Source organism: Molothrus aeneus, chromosome 16, assembly GCF_037042795.1.
Source record: "Molothrus aeneus isolate 106 chromosome 16, BPBGC_Maene_1.0, whole genome shotgun sequence".
Classification (NCBI taxonomy): domain Eukaryota; kingdom Metazoa; phylum Chordata; class Aves; order Passeriformes; family Icteridae; genus Molothrus; species Molothrus aeneus.
Genome location: NC_089661.1, coordinates 12,449,527 through 12,470,843, shown reverse-complemented (window position 1 = coordinate 12,470,843; position 21,317 = coordinate 12,449,527). Strand labels below are relative to the sequence as shown.

General features: G+C 40.4%; 1 protein-coding gene across 1 annotated transcript in view; it reads right to left on the bottom strand.

Moving 5' to 3' along the window:
- Positions 1 to 1,513, bottom strand: part of SDK1 (sidekick cell adhesion molecule 1) — a 382,240-nt gene extending 380,727 nt beyond the window's left edge. Inside the window, exon 1 of the mRNA XM_066560719.1 lies at positions 839 to 1,513. Within this exon, the coding sequence (XP_066416816.1) occupies positions 839 to 1,298 (460 nt within the window). The 5' untranslated portion in view covers positions 1,299 to 1,513. The remainder of the gene's footprint in view (positions 1 to 838) is intronic.
- Positions 1,514 to 21,317: the final 19,804 nt, after the last annotated feature.

The window sequence follows — 21,317 nt, the reverse complement described above, 5'->3', positions numbered from 1 at the left end:
TCAACCCAGCAAAGAAAGTGAAAGCTGCATTTGTTCAGCGTGTTATTTGGCGCAGCCAACTGTAATGCTTCTGCCTGCCATTTATTGTTTACTCTGTCAAAGGATTATTAAGAATTAGGCTACATTTGGCAATTTTTTGAGAAGGGAATTTACATGCAAAGTGACTGACACTTGGTATTTAAAGTCTATTGGTCGACTCTGACCCTTCGTTTACAAGTGACTCATTTGACTGCAAGGATCTCTGATGTGGAAATGCTCAGATACGAATCAATTGCAGTTTTTGTCTCGGGTAAATGTTACTTGGCAATCCAAAAGAAATGAACAATGCTGAGACCAAGCTCACATAGAATAGTGCTCATATGTTTAAAGAATTCCTTTTACATGCCTGGTTTAGTTCTAGTCGGAGGATTTATGACTCCCCTTCTCCTAATAACTTATCTCAGAGCACAGTGGTTTTAAACACACACACACAGACACAGAGACACACACACACACAAAACCAGCAGTTAACTCTTTTGCTGCCTGGAAGAACAGCACGGATGCATTTAAGTACATTTAAAAAGCAGGACTGTGATTCTCCGTGGGAGGTTGGGATAGGATAAGGATAGGACTAGAAAGGGAGAGAAACATGAAGGTACAGTTTGCAAATCCCTGCTCCATAAAGAAACGATTGTGTGTGAGAAACGACCATTCCTACATGAATCAGCTCAGTGCGAATTCTGCAGTTTATCTCTGATAAGGATAAAAGTAAAAGGGTTTTTCTGTACCCGAGCAAGATTCCCTTGCTCTCAGAAGGCAGATGCAGCATTTCTATAAACAAAAATGTCTCTAGCCCTACCTTGTGCCAGTGCTTGCAACATGTGGAGCTGAAGCAACAGAAACGCCCACCATCCCCGACAGAAGATGAAACAGAAGTTTAACTTTATCATCATTCCGCCTCGCCTGCTATTCCTCCGGGCAATAATTTCGCGATCCACCTTTCTTTCAACGGGTATTGCCTCACCGATGCCCATCCGATCCGACTGGCTGCCACTCCTGGCAGCGCTTTGGTCATCGCTCATTTCGCACCCGCGGGCCGGGCTCTCTGACGAGGGTCGGGAGCCTGTGCCCCGCGCTTTGGGGGGAAGCGAAGCCCCCACTTGCCAGGATCGGCGGGCTCTTTGATTTGTGCTCGCTCCGCCTGCAAGCCGGGAGCAGCGCTCCGTGTGCCTCCCGCTATGACAGTCGCCACCTAAGTCAATGTTTCTTGTGGAGGTATTGATTGCACCAAAACAACCAGTCAGAAATGTGAAACACATGTTTCTCTGCACTGTCACATCCGATGCTTTCAGCAGAGAGGGAGTAAGTTCATTGGGCGTCAGTATTTCAGTAAATCCGGATCCTTCAGCACATCGCAAACAGGAACAGGGAGAAACTGATCCATCTTAGCAGCCACCAGCAGACAATCCAAAGAGAACCTTTTATACCGCAACAGTGATGGAAACTGTTACCCCCGTCATTTCTGTGGCGAGTTCTCCAGCATGTGTCCCATTCTCCTGTAAAAACCCTCCGATGGAAGTGTTAAAAATTCTCGCAGAAGGGGGGGGAAAGCGACAAGGAAAAAAAAAAAGAAAAAACTAATTGAAAGTATCTCGTTATTCCTTGCGCTAAGGATTTATTTCAGACAATTTCAAGATTAGCCATGCAGACAGAGTAGTCTCCCGATATCCCCGCAAAGCTCTGCATAGTTTATATTAATCAGATTTTCCTTGGAATACAAATCTCTACCGTCAATAGAAGGGTCCTCGAGCAGGTAAATCGAGCAGCTCCGGCTGTGATTCCAGCTCGCTGTGCAGTCAGTCAGCCACAGGCCGGTGCCGGTGTCACTTGAACTCCTCACGTTCAGCCGGAGGTAGGGAAAACCTCAGTTGATCCTGTCTCCCTCCTCGAAGGCTGGTGCCGATCCCTTCCTTGCAGGGAGACCACGACAAAAATCACCTCTAACAGAGAAAGCGCTCTTTCTCTGGCCGGTTGTAGACGCAGTAAGGAAGCAAACCCTCAGCTGGACAGTGTCCGGGGTGGGGGGAGCGAAAATCTCCCGAAACAAAAAGCAACAAGGTGAAATCCTCCTAGCTCTGCTGAGCCGGGCTGCTGCTCTCCGCGCTGATGCAGCCCAGGGATCCCGGTCCTTCCTCCGAGCGTCTCTCCCTCACAGGCGCTGTAAACACAAGGGGGAAAGCGCGATCACAACAGCGGCAGCGGCGGCAATAAAACCCAACCGAAAAAAAAAAAAAAAAAAAAAGGGAAAGGGAAAGCAAGCGCTGGAGGTTTTATATTTGAACAAAGCATCGGGGTATTGTTTCAGTCCCGCCTTCCGTGAAGGGAAAACTTTCGTGGGAGATTCCCTCCCCCCCTTGTTAAAAGAAAGGAAAGGATAGGAGTAGTTATAAAAGAAGTGCACCGAGGATAAAGGCGAGTTAAAAACAAAGCACCTAAGCGCGAAGTTGATCAAACACGAGTCCCGCCAGCTCGCCCCCGCCCCCGAAAGCCGCCTCAACTTTTCTCAGCGCTTCAGGCGGCGGCGCGGCGCGACCCTGCCCGCGCCCCCCGCCATCCCCCCGCGCCCACCTCGGCTTCCCCCCCCCCGCGTCCCGGCTCCCCCTCAGCTCCCTCCGAACCGGCAGCGGCGCTGCTGGCTCACCTCCCGGCTCCCCGCACGGCTCTCCCGCCCACCTTCCCTGACCTACACCTCACTAGCGGGGCCGTGTCTGGGCTGGGAAGGGCGGGGGGGGGGCGCATCCTGCGCGGGGCTGAGGGCATGTGTGTGCGTGTGTGTTTATCTGTACGCGTGTGCATCTGTACGCGTGTGCCACTGGCGGGACTGGGCGGTGCGGGGCTGGGGGGGGGGGGTGGTATTTTAGTGCATGTTCCGCAGCCGCGGGAGGGGGGGGATACAGCACCGCCATCCCCTTCCCCTCACGCCGCCGGCGCAGCGGGACCTGCGCTCGCTCCGGCCGGGACGCCCATTGGGCGGCAGAGCGGGCCGGGCGGCGCGCGCGCGGAAGGGGCCGCTCGCGCAAGGGGCCGCGCGCGCCCGCGCAAAGGCGCGAGCGGGGCTGTGTCTCGCGCCCCCCTTTGCCCCCTCCACACCCCACGGCGCGCGCCGGCCCTGAGGGGACGCGGCCCGCGGTCCCCGCCGTTTGTTCCCGTCCCCATCCTCGTCCCCGTCCCCATCCCCGCGGTCCCGGCGGGGCGCTCCGCCGCCGCGTCCCTGCGCTAACAGCGCCCCCTATGCCCGCGTGGCGGTGCCGCGGGCGGGGACACGCCGGGCCCGCCCGGACAGGCCGGGCCGCCGCCGCCGCCGCCTCATCCCGGGCGCGTCCCGCGGCGGCCGCGCTTCCCGTGCGCCCGAGGGCGAGGAGCAGGAATGTGGTGACAGAGCCAAGGGAGCCCCGAGGTGCGAGTTAACCCCGTCCCTGCGCGCTGGGCTGTGCGGTGCTGCCGCTCTCCTCAGCGCGATGTGGTTGTGCCCCGTGGAGGGGAGCGAGGGTGCAGGGTGGCAGAGCCAAAGTTGGAGGTTGGCTCCTGCTCCTTCTGCCTTTTGAGAGGCCGTGTGTGATGATGGAGCCGTGCAGCAAACACTGTGTATTATCACATCAAACACAAGGTCATTTTCCCCTTTTATTAACAGTGGTGTGATGGGTGTCTGACAGGTGTGTAACCCAAGAAAGCATCTTTTTCTCAAGCCTGTGTTATTTTCCAGCATACAAGAAAGTAAAACAGCTTCACAGTTTGCACCCCAGCACAGGGGAACACTTTCCCTGGTTCCCTGGCAGTGTCTCCTGTGCCCAACACCTGGCCCTCAGCTGCCTCCCTATCCAAGCCATTCCATCCATCAGCATCCCGAGCTGCAGGGCAGCTTTTCCTCCTGACCCTCCCTTCGTATCTCCCAGGTACATCTGTCTGCCAGATTCCCTCCTACGCCAGTCCCTGCTTCTTATAGTATCCAACAGGTTATTAAGTTTTATGACATCTCTTGTCTGCCCACCCTTTATCCCTCTCTGTGCCAGCTTGTTCCTGTGTTCAAGTTGCTGCACTCAAATCCTCCTTATTGTGGCACCTTTTCCTGGTATGAGATATGAGCTGTATTCACCAGCCGCCTCTTCCTTGTGGTAAATAGAGTGAAAATAGCGATTCTGTTGTGCCTGTCACGTCACACTTTCCTTTTTTTGTGCGTAGACCACATTAATAATTATCTACACATATCAGGACTTGGTGCTTATGATTTTCCCTGCAATACGTCCGCTTTGAGAACAATGCAAACTGAACCCAGATTGTGTTCAGAACTGACCTCAAGGAAGTAACAATCTGTTTGTAACTCCCATTGCACCATTAACAGTAGTTATTTTACTGCAGCGTGAAAAAAACCCTCTTTTTCTTTAACCAGTAATTTTGGGTGGGACTGATTTGCCTTAACTGGAAATGGAAAATATATTTAATTGTGTGTTGGGCAGTTTTGTTTAGGTATTTTTTTAAGCACTGTTAACAAAGAAGTGCAGGGCTGCTCACGGAAATTTCAGTTTAAGATTTCAAATTCAGTTTGATATCTAAAAAAGTCCTTGGTGCTTCCTCGTTAGTTCTAAGGAAGGCAGTTTGCAGCAGTTATGAGAGTACTGTGGAAAGTCTGCTAAAAGAATCATTGTCAGACTGTTGAAACCAAGGTGCTGCAAAGGAGAAATGCTCATTTCTGTAACATTGCTCAATTTCAGTGGAAGTTTGTTTCACTTTGAAATGGACATGTTTTCCTTGTAGCGCTTTAAATCTGTCTGTTCAGCATGCAAACATGAGCATCGGAAGGTAATCTACAAACACAAACACAGGAAAGTAACCTATTTTCGTCACTCAGGCCTTGCTTTCTTATTTAAATATGATGTCGTTCATACTTGACATTTTGGGTGAAATGTTTGCAGTTTCTTCTTTTATTTTTAACAATGAGCATGTCTAACAGGACAATACTCATGGTGGGGTTTTTTTTCTATTTCCCTTGGTTACAGTAAACCTACTTAACAGCGTCCATAATCTGAAAAAATGATCTGAAATCTTGTTATCTAGATTAGTGAAAGCTTTTTAGCACTTCTCCCTCCTGTACGCATCTAACAGTTAAACATATAGCAGAATACTGGTAGGAGAACAGCTCGCCCACCTGAAAAAGCAGAAACAACAAATCTGACGGTCATAAAGACAGAAGAAAGGACGGGATGAGTTTTCGGGAATTTTAAAAGTAAACACAGGAACAAAAGAAGCAATGTAGTTAGTTTTATTTAAAGGTGGGGGAAAAAAGAAGGTTTAAAGTCTTTTTATCAATGACGGTTGTGTTTTGAAATGAGTTGTAAATGCGGTGAGATTGCGAGACAAAAGAGAAAGGAAGAAAAGGCTCCACTACTAAAGAGAGGCCATTTAAGGAAAGGCAGCCTTCCAGCCAAGAAAGTGGAATCATGGAACTACTTCCACAGGAAAATCTCACCAATGTTTTTTTACAATCTTCTAATCTTCTTCTTTTATATCTTCTGGGGTACAGTTGATTGACTCTTTAGCATTTGGAATTAGCTAAACTCCTACAGATGGAGCGTTCTCATATGCAAATAATTTTACATGATTTTAAGGTTTTGCTTGTTTGCTGGGGGGTTTGTTCGATTTTTTGGTTTGTTTGTTTGTTTTTGAGCACTGCAGCAGGTTGTTGGGATCTGCTGCAGCTCCTCATGCAGTCTCTGCTTCTCACAGTCATTGATGGGTGGTACCCAGCTGGGGTCTAGATTATGCCAAACGTAATGGTTTTTAGCCAGGTAATTGCTATGGTTTATTTGGCTTTTTTAGTCCAGTAAGCCAAATAATTATACTGCATTGTCTTACATATATTTTTTAAAAAAATTAATCAGTGATTTTCTATGTGGTTTTTCTTGACAGCACACTTTCTTTGTTGATGACTTACTTCGCCTGGAAAATTTAACTGGTAAAGCAAAAGTCTCTACCAATACCTTTGAAAATTAAATGGAGAGCTATATGAACACTATAACAGGCAAAATAAAAGTTGATATTCCAGTAAGGTCTTCCTCATAAGTAATGTAAAACAATTATTTAATTGTTAATTTAATTAACTATTTTTAATTCCTTGGATAGAAGGCATGGATCTTGTTGGTACCCTGAAAACAGCTCCATGGGTTGTTCCTACACTTCCATTTTCCTTCACTCAAAAGCTTCAAGTGCAAAATTCAGGACAAGCAATTTTATTGACTACCACATGATAGTCCCAGAGGGTTTTTATATTGCCTTTCCTTTTCTCCCAAGAGGGACAGTGCTTTAGAAAACAATGACTTTGCAAGTAGAAAGTAACTTTCCTTCAAATGGGGAGGTTTTTCAGCATATTAAATCAACCTGAATTCAATGAACTTTTGGGAGGGGGCTAAAACCTTCCCTAGCAAGGGTAAATTCCCTAGGGACACTAGCCAGCTGCTCTGCTTTTATCAAGTAAATATGCTTCTGTGTCAATAAAAAACATTGGAAGAGAAGGAAAAAAGTCTCCCATTATAAGCTGGAAGTCTCAGGGGAGACATTAGGCAATGACTTCACCACACTTCTGGAAGTATCTCCTGCAGCAAACACTGTTGCAAGAGCAAGAATAACTCCCATTAAATTTTACTGGCCTTAAATAACTTAATATGGTGTCAGTCTATAAAGCCCCCAAACAAACAGAATGACAAATTTTTGTTTTCTCCATGTGGTTTGAATTTACATAAAAGAAATTAAAATTAGATTTATGTACCTCTTACATCTGATTTTAAATTCAGAAATGCGAGCAAATTCAGAGTTAAATTCCTTTGCTTGCTGCTTAATATGATTGTGCTCAGGAGTGTGGGAACAGGCGAGGTGCAGTTCTAAGGCAGAGCTGTAGAAGTTGAGGGCAGAATGAATATATTGAAATGTTTCATGGCTTTTATGAGCCTGAGAAGGATCCTGCTAGAGCTGTAGCACGGCTATATTCATGCTCAAATACAGTTAAGCTGATGGAAGCAATGTGTGTGCCGTCAGGACAAGGAGCTAACGTGGCTTCTGAATTATCCCACCTCCTGTATTATCCCAAGGTAACGATAGGCTTTCTCATTTAGCCATCAGAAGAAATTCACAATGACCCAGCCATGTTGCCCTGCTGTGTTTTATGGAGTAGAGAGTTAGCGAAGTAACATAAAGGATCAAGACAACAGGTCCTGCTTTTTTGAAATGTAGACGTTTGAAAACATTCTCAGAGCCTCCCAGAGGAAGTCTACAGGGGCTCTAATGATTCTACTCCAGATAAGTTGGGCTAGAATGGAGAGAGAGATCTTCTCTTAAGAAGTCTGTGCCTTCAAACACCAGCGGGTCTGGCTACCCAGCCATGGGATCGCCCTTTCATGGTTCTGATGATGCCCCAGGCACGAGTGACCTGAGCACTTTGAGAATTGTCTGAAATTGCCCATAAATACTTGGGCAGACTTCGGACAAAGACTGAATGTTTCGGTTGAACTTAACCTTTGTACTGAGGAGTGCCATCTCGGGGACTTCCTCAACTTTCTAGCTGATCAGGAAAAAATAAATGAAGCAGAATCTGAAACCATAAGTACAAAAGAAATCTACTGAATAGCAGCTGAATATTACCAGTAAAATGCATTAATGCATCAGCTTACACTTGATCACACTAGGCAGAAGACTTCCAGAGAATACATCAGACTGTAGGAAGTACAGTATTAGTTGCATTCTTTTTTCCTTCCATCCTTTTTTTCTTTTTTTCCCCAGAACTAAACCAAAGCCCATTCACAACAGTAAAAAGTACTGCTTCTGCATGACATGTCTCAGGCAGGACATAAAATGTTAAACACTTTGAAATGAAATTAGATTTCATGGTGTTTTCCATTTTTCAACAACTCTTATATGAAAAACCCAACAAACAAAAAACCCCACAAAATCCTTAGCTCAAGTCCTTGTACCCCATGTGAGATCCATTGTGATTTCTGTTGATTACAATTTTCTGAATTTCCTGATTAAAGGAAGTTGTAATATGCCCATGGTTTCTCCCAGAGGGTGCTAGTTTAGTCATTAGTGAACTGGTTATTGTCTTCCATATCCTTATTCACAAAAATATTACAAAGACCTAAATAACTTTCTTGCAGTCCCTGAACAGTGCAGAAAACTGATTTATCAAGGGTTATTTTCAGATGCAGTATAAACATCTTAAGTAAGCAAAGACATCCATTGAACACTTTGTGATATGATTCCTCCATTACAGTGGAGAACTCTGTTAAGTGTGTGCATAGAGATCACATTCCAAAAAATAGCATATTCTTGAGATCCTGTAATTGAGAAATGCAAAGTGCTAGACAAGTTAGTTCATTATTACAACCCTGCATTTTTCTGACTTGATTGACATGACTCAAATGGAAAAGCTTTAAAAGCAAAATGCCAGTGTGACAAACAGATAACAAGAAGGAGGATGGAAACAATTACCACAAGGGCTTGAGCAGTTCCACTCACTAAAGGGGAGAAAACTGAACATCTCAGCCATGTTGCTGCTGCCATAGTCTACAATTTGTCCATCATATAAAAATAAACAGGTCATGAAATGGCAAAGTGAGTTTTAAAGAATAAATAGAAGCTATTTGCAGTGATTGGCCACCTTAGCTGTAGATTATTTTTTCCTCCATAGGATGTGAATATATATTGATGAGTAGTATTTTAAATTAGGATTCAAATCCAGAGGAACCTGCTGCTATGGGGATTTCAGCAGATACTTTTCTGCCATAATGAGACCATGGCTTGTCTTTTAAGGACATTTTGGCTTTATGAATCCTTTGCTCCTGAACACTTGTGTAGCCAAGAATTTTCCAGATTTATTGATGACTGAAGTTGAGATGTCAATTTTAGATTCTGTAACTCTGGTTTACAAAAATAAAAAATGGACCAGACTGTTGGTTCAGGGAGATAAACTGAGAGGGTTAATGTGAGTGAGCCATTGTGCCAGATGGTTTTTACAAGTACTGCTATTTTGGCATAAAATTAATGTTGTTCCAAAATATTTTTTGCCAGATATCTGTGCAGAGATTCTGACCAGCAGGTTCTTATATTTAGCGGCCAAAATAATGTATTTGTCACCACTGTTCTCCTTGGCTGCATGTTTGTGTACATCAGCTCAGCCCTTCTCTTGACTGACTGTACTGGCATCTACTCAGTGCTTAACAGCTTTTTCTAGACTGCTTCTTCTCAGTTCTGTAATTCTTCCTTTTCTTACGAGTTTTCTTTTTTCTTTTTATTCTTTTCTTTTTCTTTTTTTTTAAGATGATCAAAAGCAATTATAATATATCTTTGAATCTTTTCAAGATAGGACAAGAGTTCAGATTAGCACTGGAGAGCTTTCCTTTCCACAGGTCTCTTATCATGATTCTGCTAACAGAAATTAATTTTGTAGAAATCCAGGCTTGGGCACGGACAGTACATTTCACCATTCTTACAGCTTTAGCTCAAAGTTATTATTGCTGCTCTGTGCTCAGAAGGGAAGACTGCATACTAATTACATTCATTTTATCTTAATTTCCATAGCAATTAAATGTTATTTTAAAAGGCTAATCTGAAATATTTTCTAAGTGATCCACTTGGGTGACACCCTTGCACCATTTTTAGGAAAGCAATGAAAATGTATTTAAACGTGTGCTAAGGTCTTGAATCTCAATCTCACTTTTCACTGTTACTTTTCAGTAATACAGACAATATGAAATGCATATTCCTTGGAAGAAAACACCCACAACAAAGGAATTCACACCCGTGATAAATTTAAACAGCAGCAGAATATCAGGATAGCTTTGACAGCACAGCTGATGTAAAGGAGAAATATAGGAGTAAAAATAAAATAAAACAATTTTTATTGAAGAAATTTATTTTTTAGAGGAAGTAGGAAAGCTTTGTGGTTATTTACATAGAAACCATTGATTTTTCTTAACTACTCTGTAATGCATCTATGCAGTAATTTAGAAAGCTTATACTTAAAACAGATGCCAGCATTATTCTTCAGAGAGTACTCAGAACACAGTGAGAGTGAGACAGATGGATGCAGCAGAATCAATAGTTCAGAGAACACCATCAGGTGCTTGCATTTCGCATAGGTCAAGTTTGATGAAACCCCAGCTTCGTGAATCAACAGTTCTGGTGTAAATAATTCACAGGAATAGAAAAAAACCCACTATGCTTATATGGGATGAATATAAATATACTTTTAAAATAATTGTTAGTGAGCTGTAATATGATTTGACTCATGTAGCTGGCTTAGATACACATATGATCCTACTAATACAAAGTTTTAGTACAGCAGGAGATTGGAGATTTTTGGTTTAGTAATGAGTTAGTGAAATAAGGAAAATTATGAACTTTAAACTGAGTGGCATTTGCAGTACAATAATGCTGCAGCCTCTTTGCTCTTCTAATGAATATACTGTAAAAAAATTAATAAATCTTCAATTAGTATTTAAATCTGATCTCATTCCTTATTTTGTATGTGTATCTTTAAGTATTCCAAGATGACTCTAATGTGACCTCCCTTTGGGAGCAGCTCCACAGGGCTCTCATAGGTGCAAGAGGAACAGGTGCAATCTGCAGGGGGAGGTGACTTGCTCTGTGAAGCACTCAGTGATCAGAACAGGACTCCTGTTGCCTTAACAGTGAAGTGAAGTAAAGCTCAGCTCAGTCTGGATCTCCCTAGAGATGGAACTTAATTCTGCTCCAGCATGTTTGTTCAACTGCTGCAGCCGTGCACATTTTGGTGTCACTACTTCTGGTTTTTACTGGTAAGGTGAAAAAAACCAAAGGAAGTCATGTGTTGTTATCATTTGCCCCCCTCTCCCCAGAACTGTTGTGGATTTCAGATTGTGTAGGATGAGAAAAAGAGCTACTTTGTTTTGCTGAGAATGTTTATCATTGCTTTTCCTGACAGACCTATAGAGAAGCCTTTCAAGCCCCCTCACAAGGGCAAAAATTAAGTAGATAAGGGTGAAACTTCAATATTGAGTTGTAACTTGGATTCATTCACACATAACTGAACTCAGTTATGAAATTTATAACCTTAAAAGCCTAAATAAAAATAAAGATGGCTAAAGGAACTGATGGGAGGTGATGGATTTTGTGGAGAAATAGCAATATATTTCTTTGCTAGTCAAAATTAATACTTTAAAAGAGTTACCAAGATGAATGTCAAATACCTTCAAATTTATAATGCTTAAATAATACAAACATTGTATTATATTACATAATGCCTGGATATACAATGGATTCTTAAAACAACTGCCAAACAAGTTCCATGAACTTCCAGTGTCTCTTTAGCAATAAAATTTCCAGAGGACTGGAAGGAAAACCCAGTGTTGTGCAAATATTTTAAAGTTAATGACGCCACAAGTAATCTCAGACATGTTAATTGAAGATCAGTTCTCATGCACTCAACAGACTGCTTAAGATGGAAACAGTAGAAACAAAATTAAAAATCAGTGCTGATTAATCTGTTTTTTATGGAAAACAGATATTGAACAGGATTGCTGGTGCTGTGGATGACATCACAGCCTTGACACATAATCTCCCATTGCTTCATTTATTGTTCTTCATTTGGCCATAATGTCTTGCCTGATTATGTTTTAAAAACAAGTGGGTTATCTGATGTTCAGCCCTTTAGACTGGAATGATAAACTGAAGCAAACTTCAAAAATAATCATTGGGTTGAAAGGTGTGTGGAAGGAGTGTGTATTTGGGGGAATTTTGTCAGATCTATTTTTAGGCCTGATGTTATTTAGGATCCTTGCTGAAGAATGACATTCTGAGAAATCTTTCATCTGTCAGGAAAAGCATGCTTTGGGAAGTAAAAAAAAAAAGTCCACAGTTGAAAAGTGATGCTAAATTATTTCAGACCACAAATAAGAGTAGAGGTTGTCAACAGTGAATTTTCATCTCTATGGTGACACTTGAAAAACTCAGCTAAAGCAACTGAAAGTGTGAAATTAGAGAACATAAACTGAAGAATGATAAATCCCTTTGTGGATGTCATAATTCTTGAGTAATATGAACTCTAGTGCTGGGGTTTGGAATTTAGAGATTTTTAACATCTGAAATGAAATAATCACCATCGAGTTCAACTAGTTTTATTTATTGCCAGTGTTCAGCAGCTTAGGTTTCCTGGTCCACCCACTCAGACCATTCCAGTTGGTAACTGGTCTTCACATACTTTACCTAGACATGCAGTGGCCTCTCTGTCTGTAGAAGATGTTGCTTATTTAGAAAATAATCTGTAAATAGACTTTTTTGCTATTCCCGATTATATTTTTCTCAATGTTCAATATTGTTTTCCAATAGAAGTAATAGATGTGTTAATATTCCAACTTAAAAAAAATACATTTGTGTACATGATTTAGCTTTAAAAATTATTGGGAATTTGCAATATAAATGAGCATTGTTTCATCAAACCTTAGAGAAACAGCTGCCTCACGAGCTGCAGTGAAATTCTGACCTTATCCATGGAAGTCTCTCCAGTATTTTCAGGGAGAAGACAGGGAAGGAATTTGCTATTGGACAGTGGTTGATTGTTCCTGGCTTCACCTAAATCCAGCAACCTTTGTTGATCATAGCAGCAGCCAAAGAATTTCTCTAATGTGTGAGAAAGAAAACAAAAACAGCAGAAAGTGTTCCAAATTCTGAGAGACTTGTCAACAATGAAATGTGTTAGTTGCTTTGATGACAAGAACAAAGCCAGCAGGGAAGGATATTTGCAATTAAATCCTTAGAAAAAAGTTTCCAATTACATTTATTTGTAAAATGCATGGCAAAAAAAGTGAGTTTGGAGTCTCCACACTTCTTTTATATGACAAGAAAAACTTTGCTTTGTGACATTCATTGAACAGTGTCACATCTTGGTTTTTCTTTCTCAACTCTTTACTCCAGCTTTTTAAAAGGAGATTTACACGCTGTCTCAGACATCTTACATACATAGATTAACAAGAAATAAATTGGCCTTGGATGTTGGCAAATCTCAAAACCATATGTTCAGAGAGTTCTTTCATTCAGTTGTAATTAATTTTTTACAAAATTAGTAGCTTTAATCAATTGGATACCTGGATGGGGTCTGAATCCTTTTATGGGTGTTTGAAGTCTCAGGGAGTTGTAGTAGATCAAGCAAAACTTTCATAGCTGTGACCTTTCTCCTTTCACTATATATATCTGTGTTAAATAATACTGAGACAAATTCTGCCTTTTGTCATAATGATATAAATCCAAAATAAAGCCTTAATACTGCAAGGACTTAGTACATGTACTCCAGGCAAGGGGCAAATCCTATATATTAGAGCAGTAATATATAAATGCTTAACTTGCAGCAGATGAATATCTCTGCAGGATTTAATTTAAGCAGACACTTCCAGTTTCAGTGGATGTCACCTGGAGCAGAGCTTGGTGTGCTGGTTGGAGACATTGTGCCTTGCTTGCTGTTATTGCTTGATCTCTAACAAGTCCCAGGGGCCTCCAGTCACTTAGCGTTCATTATTTAGGCAAAAATTCATTTAAAGGCATCCTAAAATGCTGTAAAATAATGATTACAAAGCCTCTGAACAAAGAAAGAACAATGCATCTTAAATTGCTGCTTGAAATACCTCAGATGTAGAATTTTTCTCTTACCAAGCATTTTGAATTATTCTGGGTTTAGTTACTTTATGGTGTATTTTGAAGTAATGTCCATAAATTTGTCTCTAGAAAAATATCAAAAGAGTGAAAAAGAGCCCTTGTTTGACTTGTGCCCCTGTGCTGAATAGTCACACTTTGCATTGGCTCCCTAACAAACACTGCAGCTGAGAGTAATTCTGAAAAAGAAAAATGGAAGAGCAGCTTTCCTTCCAGCACATTGCAGTATAAAGTCTTATGACACAGCTAAGTATAGCTAATTTATTTGCAGCAAAGGGGTTATTAAGATGAAGATTAATGCACAAATAACTCTTTCCTGGAAGCTTACTGTGATGCATAAACTCACAAAATCTGTTGCATAGGACGGTTTACAACTGTGCTCAGTGTGGCTGGGATCCTTTTATCAGTGCAGTAATACTCAGGGTACTCTTCCAGAGGCCACTGCACAGCAGGGGAGAAGGGCCTGGGCATTCCCTTTATCCCCACAAACATGTGAATGTGTTTACTGGAAGAGGAATAATTTTATCTGGGATTCAAGATCCATTATGATTCCAAGAGGAGTCAGTACCATGATTGCAGGCTGATAGCCTAGGGAAGCCACTAAGCAACAAATGGGAATTGTTGGTTTGTTGTGGTAACTGTATTTTATAAATTACTAGACCATCATGGACTGCTTTTGTTTTGTTTTGCCTTTCCTTGGAGAACTGGGTATTGGGTAGAAATAATACTGTGATTTTTAGTAGAGTTGGGATCTTGCCCTGAGTAACCCCCCTATATAACTTCCTCTATGTATCTAATGTGTACCATATGTCTGGGGTAATAATTTGCAGGAATATGGCAGAATGTCCCTCTAGTAAGGTTAGGGGTAATAAACTGTTGTTAGTGGTTCCAAGGTCAAAGCTGAGTTCTTTCCATGGAAATAAAAGATAGCACTGCATTACCTTGTCAAGTTAATACAGTGTGATAGAGCAGCTCAGGCAGCACATCCTGAAAGACTGTAAATGTCTAATAGATTTAGGAAAACTGTACCTCAGGGAACATATTAGGAAGGATTCATCAATGGATCAAAACTGTCTTGGAGTCTTACTTATTGGGGACCAGCACAGTTTTAAATTATTGCTTTCTTAAGAAAAGCCTCAAGACAAATTGTATTTCTTAGATTAGCTTTACACGAGTGGTCAATAGTTTCTCTTGGAGAATTTTGAGGGCTTGTTGTGGTTTTTTTTTTAACACTGGCATGAGCAATTTCAATAATTTGAACTCTGTAATTAAGTTTTGATTTTTTTCCCAACTGATTTTCAAATTGCTTAATGTGCTGCTTATAGTCTGTCATTCTTTGCAGATGAAATTGGACATATTTGTGAAGTGTCTTAGCAGTGTGTCTCTAATGACAAAGAACTTTAATTATAAGATATGGGTTTGCAAGTTGTGCATTAATTAGACACAAAATTAACAAAGTGTGAAGTTTGTACACATGTTCACACATACACAGAACATCAGGAAGTTTTCATGCATAGATGTATCCCAATATATGTAAGCATTTGGAATCAATACTGGTTTCAGGGTAATAGCAATTAATAAGAATTCTGCTACTCTGTGTGTTTTGAATTGTTCTGCAATTCATCCCTGGGAAATCAGTTACTCGATATTTCCAATGTGGCTGAAGTAGAAACTGGCCTCTATTTATGATTGAACTTAGATCTCCCTATTATGCTTTTGCTGTTTAAAGTCATGATGGACTGTAACTCACAGCTTAAACAAGAAAACTTTATACCAAGGAGCAGATAAATAGGATTAAGATAATAATTCTGCAGTTCTGGAGTAATTGCTATTTGCAAAGCACAAACTGTGGTTTACTGATGACATCATTAGAGTCTTGCTTTAATTAAAGTCTATATTGCCTGTGTTTTACTATGACTGCCTCTTACTGTAAATTGATTTTATAGGGCACTAATTTGTAAACTGGATATTGCTGCAGAATAAGACTTGGTTATATTTTTGTGGTCTAAATGCTACATAGTATTTAAGAATGCATTTAATGTTAAGTATGTATTCAGCAGTTTTGTTAAACTCTTGCTTCTTTTATTCCACTTCATGCAAATTCATGTCTCAAATAGACCTACTAAGGATCTGATCCTTGTAATCTTATTGATATTGAGTAATGCCTTAATTGCTAGACTGTCATTTTGACATAGACTATTTTAATTTCAGAACAAGAAAAAACAAATGCAGGAAGGAATTTAGGAAACTGTGTTCAAGCTTAGAATTAAAATGTTTTGACAGGATCACAAAAAGGAAATAAGGTTTTAGATTTCTCTGTTATCAAATATAAGCCATGGGTTGCATCCCATGGAAAGGAATGGATGCAGCTCCTTTATCGAGTACCTATTGATTTTTAGTGTTAAGAAGAGTGACCAACGAAAATGAATTTGGAGAAAAATGGTGCTTTTTACTGTTGCCTGCAATTGTTGGATCTCTGATTTTGTAGTTCCCATAACAACATACAAATGACTGAGGACTCTGCACCATTGCTGCCCATTGAACCTACAGGATGTGGCTGCTATTGCTCCACTTTCCTCATCTCTCTGAGAAAGGCAAATGCGTTGGGAAGCTGGCTCCATGTTTTGTTCCAGAAAACAGAACTTTACTGCTATTCATTGTCTGTATTTTTCCATCTATAAAACCAACAAAACCCAAACACCTAGTGTTGGGAAATTCTTACATCCCACTTACAATTCATGTCTTTGTTCTCCTTTGAGTGCCCAGAGAAATACAGTACAGCTGTATATTTTTTTGTTGGAAAATTATAGCAACCAAGAAATGAAAATATTCTTTTTGTAAGTCACATTTTTATTTCCAGCTGAGTTGTATCAGCTTAGGCAGAACAATAGCAGAATCCAGCACCTTAAGAGGTTGAGGGACTATTTCTTTAAAATAACTTTAATCCTTTGGGATGCAAATGAATTAAGAGCATGTAAATGCTCTACAATAAGAATATACTATTTTTGTGACCTGCAATTTACACTTTGCTGAGTTAGATATTCATTTCACCAATTTTTTTTTTTTTTATTTGCTTCAGGTAAACCTGAAGCTGCATTCTGGGACCTGTATGCAGAGAATGGTTTGTTCCAACAAATTGACAGCACTCATACTCCATCTACCATGCTGACAGTACAAGTAGTTGATATGTCTTGAATTTGTTAAGACATTGACAGGAGAAGGATTTAAAGGTTGGGGAGCATTATTTTGTTTATCCTGCTGGTGATGAGATGAAACTAATGCTCCAAATATATGATGGCAACCTGCTATTTTAGAGATAAAAAATGTCTGAATTGCCAGTAAAAGAGCGAGTAACCTTCTTTGCAAGTAGCCATGATCTTTAATTTGTTTACTAAAGTTGTTTTCATAGAATATATATGTTAAACCTGACAGCTTGATTGCACTGGGGTCTCGCCCCAGGGCAGCTATTTGGATGCATCATAGACACAGAATATCAACATAAAATAATTTTGCTGGAATAAAAAATCTGTCTATCTTGCTGTCCATTTTGACTGTCTCAAGTGCACAATTCAACAGTTTTGTAAAATTGAATAGTATATGCTCCAATTCTCTCTTGGAATGTCGTGATGTTAGGAAACTATTGTGTTTCTGTGCAGAAGGAGATAGATCTTTATTCCACAGCAAAGCCTTGCCTAGGGCATTATGATTTTTCCCTACCCATATGTTTAATGTGTGTTCTTATATACAGATTGCTGTGAGGACAAACCTCTTCATAACCAGCTCTCAGCTATCCCTTACAAACCCTCATTATGTTAATTAAACAGTTTTTGTTACCCCCTACACAAAATACTAAGCCTGGAAGAAAACAGTTTTGAGAACACATATTAGGATCCTTAAAAACACACAAACAGAGGTATGTGTTTATGTCAGGAAAATGTAATAGCTATTCCAAACCCAAAAATTACCAAGCTACAAAATTGCATTAGTATATTTGGGCTTAAGTTGATCTTTGAGGCATGGAGGCAGAGTTGAGAGACTGAATGGTCTGTCAGCAATTCAGTGCCATTCAGGGAAATTTGAGAATGCCAACAGAGGGGAAAATATATGTAGAGTTCTTCAGGCTGCTTAAGAGTGCTGCAGCAAAGAAACAACATCGTCACCTTGGCAAACATTAAAGTTAAGAACCTCTGCATTAAGTTCATAGTTACAATGCAAATATGTTTGTAACACTGATTTAGATGAACCCAAATTGTCAGCACATTCTTCCTTATTTTGTGAATATTATAAATGCTCAGTCTGCCTGGACTGCACAGTAACTTGGTCTGCAGGATTTCCCACACAAGCTCTGAGAAACATCTGTGCCTGAAGTTAGAAACAGTTCCCAGCAGCCAAGAGCTGAGGCTGCACTGGGAAGGTTTGGCTGGGATGTGCTCAGCGTGTCGCTTGGACTGCAGAATTGTTGTAGGTCCCTTCCTACTGCACTACTCTGTTCCAGTGTGGGTTGAATTTTGCAGGCACTGGCAGCTAAAATCCAAGTCTCTACTGAGATATACAAGCTCCATTTTTCAGATTTACAGCAACTAAATTTGGGCAAATTTTCAGAAGAGTGACAAAAGCTAAATCCCTGAGGTGAGTTATGGGTACCTGCCAGTATCTCAGTCCCTTTTCTAGTCCATGAGGCTTAATGTTCATTCTGTCATTGAGTTTCCCCTTATATTTTTGTTGTACTATATATCAATTGCTCAGTAATCCTTTCTTTTTCTTGTTAGATCCTTTGGTTTACTTAAAAAAAAAATTAACAACCAAGCTCACAGCCTAGAAAAAGCAATCAAATAAAACCTTCAAATATAGAACTATTCTGAAGTTTTTCTAGCTGCAGCCTATTTGGGAAGTTCATCAAAAAGTCTAGGTGAAGGAGCAGAGAGAGTGCACCTGACTCTTTTAGCTGACATTGGAATAATTAATTTTATGAAAATGACTTCCATTGGAGGTTAATTTATTTTGGCTGACAGTCACATACATTAATAGACATATCTAATGCTGCAGTCAGTCTGAACTTTATTTAGAATAGTTTATTTATATCTTTGGGTGATTTCATTGCAAAGAGGTGGAAGACATTTAGGTTCAAGTATGAACATTTTTTCCCAGTTTAAAAAAACACAAAGAAACAAAACCCCCCAGAATTTTGACTGCTTGAGTATTTTAGCCTTCTGATGGTTAAGCCTAAAATAGTTTGATTTCTTTCATCAGTGCAGCTTAAGCAGTTCCTTCAGATGACACAGTTGACTTCCTTGTACAGTAAGAAACACCAGACATCTTTCCTTTAATCCTGCAGTTTGTGACTTTAGGAACAAGGATATGCCTCAGAAACCTGGTATATAAAATAGTGTTTGTGTGCAACTCAGATGACTTACCTGTTCTTCTGGCCATAATTTGATATTTATAATTGTTTTACTTGTAACTAGCTTACACAAAATGGCAAAGCACAATAATCTCTCTATTTGAAATGGCTCACATGTAGTAGTATGAACTTTAAAAAGCAGAGCAAACCTGAGAATATTGAATAGGTTTATATACTATTCTAGTCTGAAAAATCCATCTGTAGAAAAAACCTACATGCCCATTTCAATTTTATTTTTGAAAGGGTACATTATGATAGTAATTTCCCAGGAGGTAGTTGTGCCTTCTGCTTTTTTTATGCATAAGGATGGAGTCTAACGTAATTTTTAACGCTTAGTTTTATCCTACTTTATCCTTGTGTTCCCACCACCTGATAATCAAGGAAACAAAACTCGTGGATTCTGTATTTATATAATTAAGTCAGTGCTTGGCTTTCTAAGTGTGTGTGAAAAGTAGGTTGATAGTACTTATAAAGAGAGAGAATATGCTTAGAAGCATAGTTCTTATAAACTCAGAGACATGGGTAATTTGCCAGTTTCAACAATGTTGTCCAGTTTTCTCATGCACTGAAAACCTCCTGATAATCTGATGTCCTTTGCAAAATATGTTATCATGGGCATGGTGTAGAGTGGAAAACAATGACTCTCCCTACCCTGATATATGACATCTGCTATATCATTCATTTTCATAACCCTTTTCCGTGGCTAGGGTCCAACTGTTGGATGGAATTTATTAATTTTAGTGACATCAACCTGTTACAGTGTCAGTGGTACAAAGTCAATCTTTGTATGCAAGCTGGATTGAATGATGTTTCCATTGTTCACTCTGCATCCTTGTGAAAGACATTTTGAGTCTAAAAATATTAAATCAGAAAAGAAGAAGCAAGAGAAAGAGCATTATTTAAAAGTGTTGTAGTCATCAGAGACTTAAAGAATCTTGTCTGTATACTTCAAGAGAAGAACAGAGGAATTTTAGTACCAACAGAATCACAGGTTCAGAATAACTCCCTAAATTTTGGAAGACTTTAACTTAACACCTTTCCAGTTAGAACCCCAGAATTTATACTGAGGCCAACTCACCTTTATGGTCTTGAGGAACGTGAAAATAGCAATGTTTGTTCAATTGTCTTGGAGCTCTATTGTTAAGCGTATTTTGGAGTGTGTGCTTGTGTTCCCCAGGACTTCACTCCATGACCTCTGTTCATCCAAAGCACAGCAGAACCATGCAGGGGCTGGCTGGCAGCCAGCCTGTGTGAAAACAGCTGGCATTAGATTGGAATGGGAGCAGTGGGGATTCACTGGGTTCTGCACAGGCCTGGAAGAAAATAAAAATATTAGTTCACACAAAACCCAAACCAGGGCTATGAAGCAGAGATGAGTGATGTCAGAGTTCAAGGAGCATTTGGATGACATTCTTGGTCATATGGTTTAGTTTCAGGTAGTCCTGTGAGGAGCAGGGAATTGAACTTCATGACCATTAGGGGTCCCATCCAACTTGAGATGTTCCGTGATTCTCTGATTGCCTTAGACATGAAGCTGAAAGATCTTTACTGTGTATTGGTGAACGTATGAAACATGGCAGTTTGTGTCATTGATATGTGCTAGAAGGTGGAGGTTTGCCTTATGAGCCTGCTTTGAAACAAGATTGATTTCAGTAAAGAAAGGTGTTCTCTGCCATGTTTCTATCAGCTCTGTACGTGCAAGTGCATGTACTGAAGAAAGCAAGAACTGCAGTGGGAATAGTACTTGCAGATGATAGTAACAACTGAAATAATTACCCAGTCATTGTTGCTCTTGGTTTTGTAGTCATTCATGCCTGTGTGGAGTAAATACATATACTAGAGAGAGATTCAGTAGGATTCAATGGAGTCCTGGAGTTTTTTACAGTAGCAATTTTATGATCCTTTTTGCACCCATGTGGCAAGCAGTGAGAGTGAGGTCTAAGCTATACATAATCAGATTTATCTCAATTTAGATACAAATTTATTCTATTTGTGTGGAATACCCAAGATATTTAAATGCAGAATGTGTATCCTGACTCTCTTCAGATTTAGGACTGAATATGAGACCCTGAACAGATATCCCTACAGAAAATGAAGCAGAGATATATATTTCCAATTACAATTCAGTAGGTCAAATGGTGGGTCAGCTGCTCAGTCCCCTCAAAGACAGGCAGGATGAATGGAGCTGTATAAAGTTTGAGTGATGATT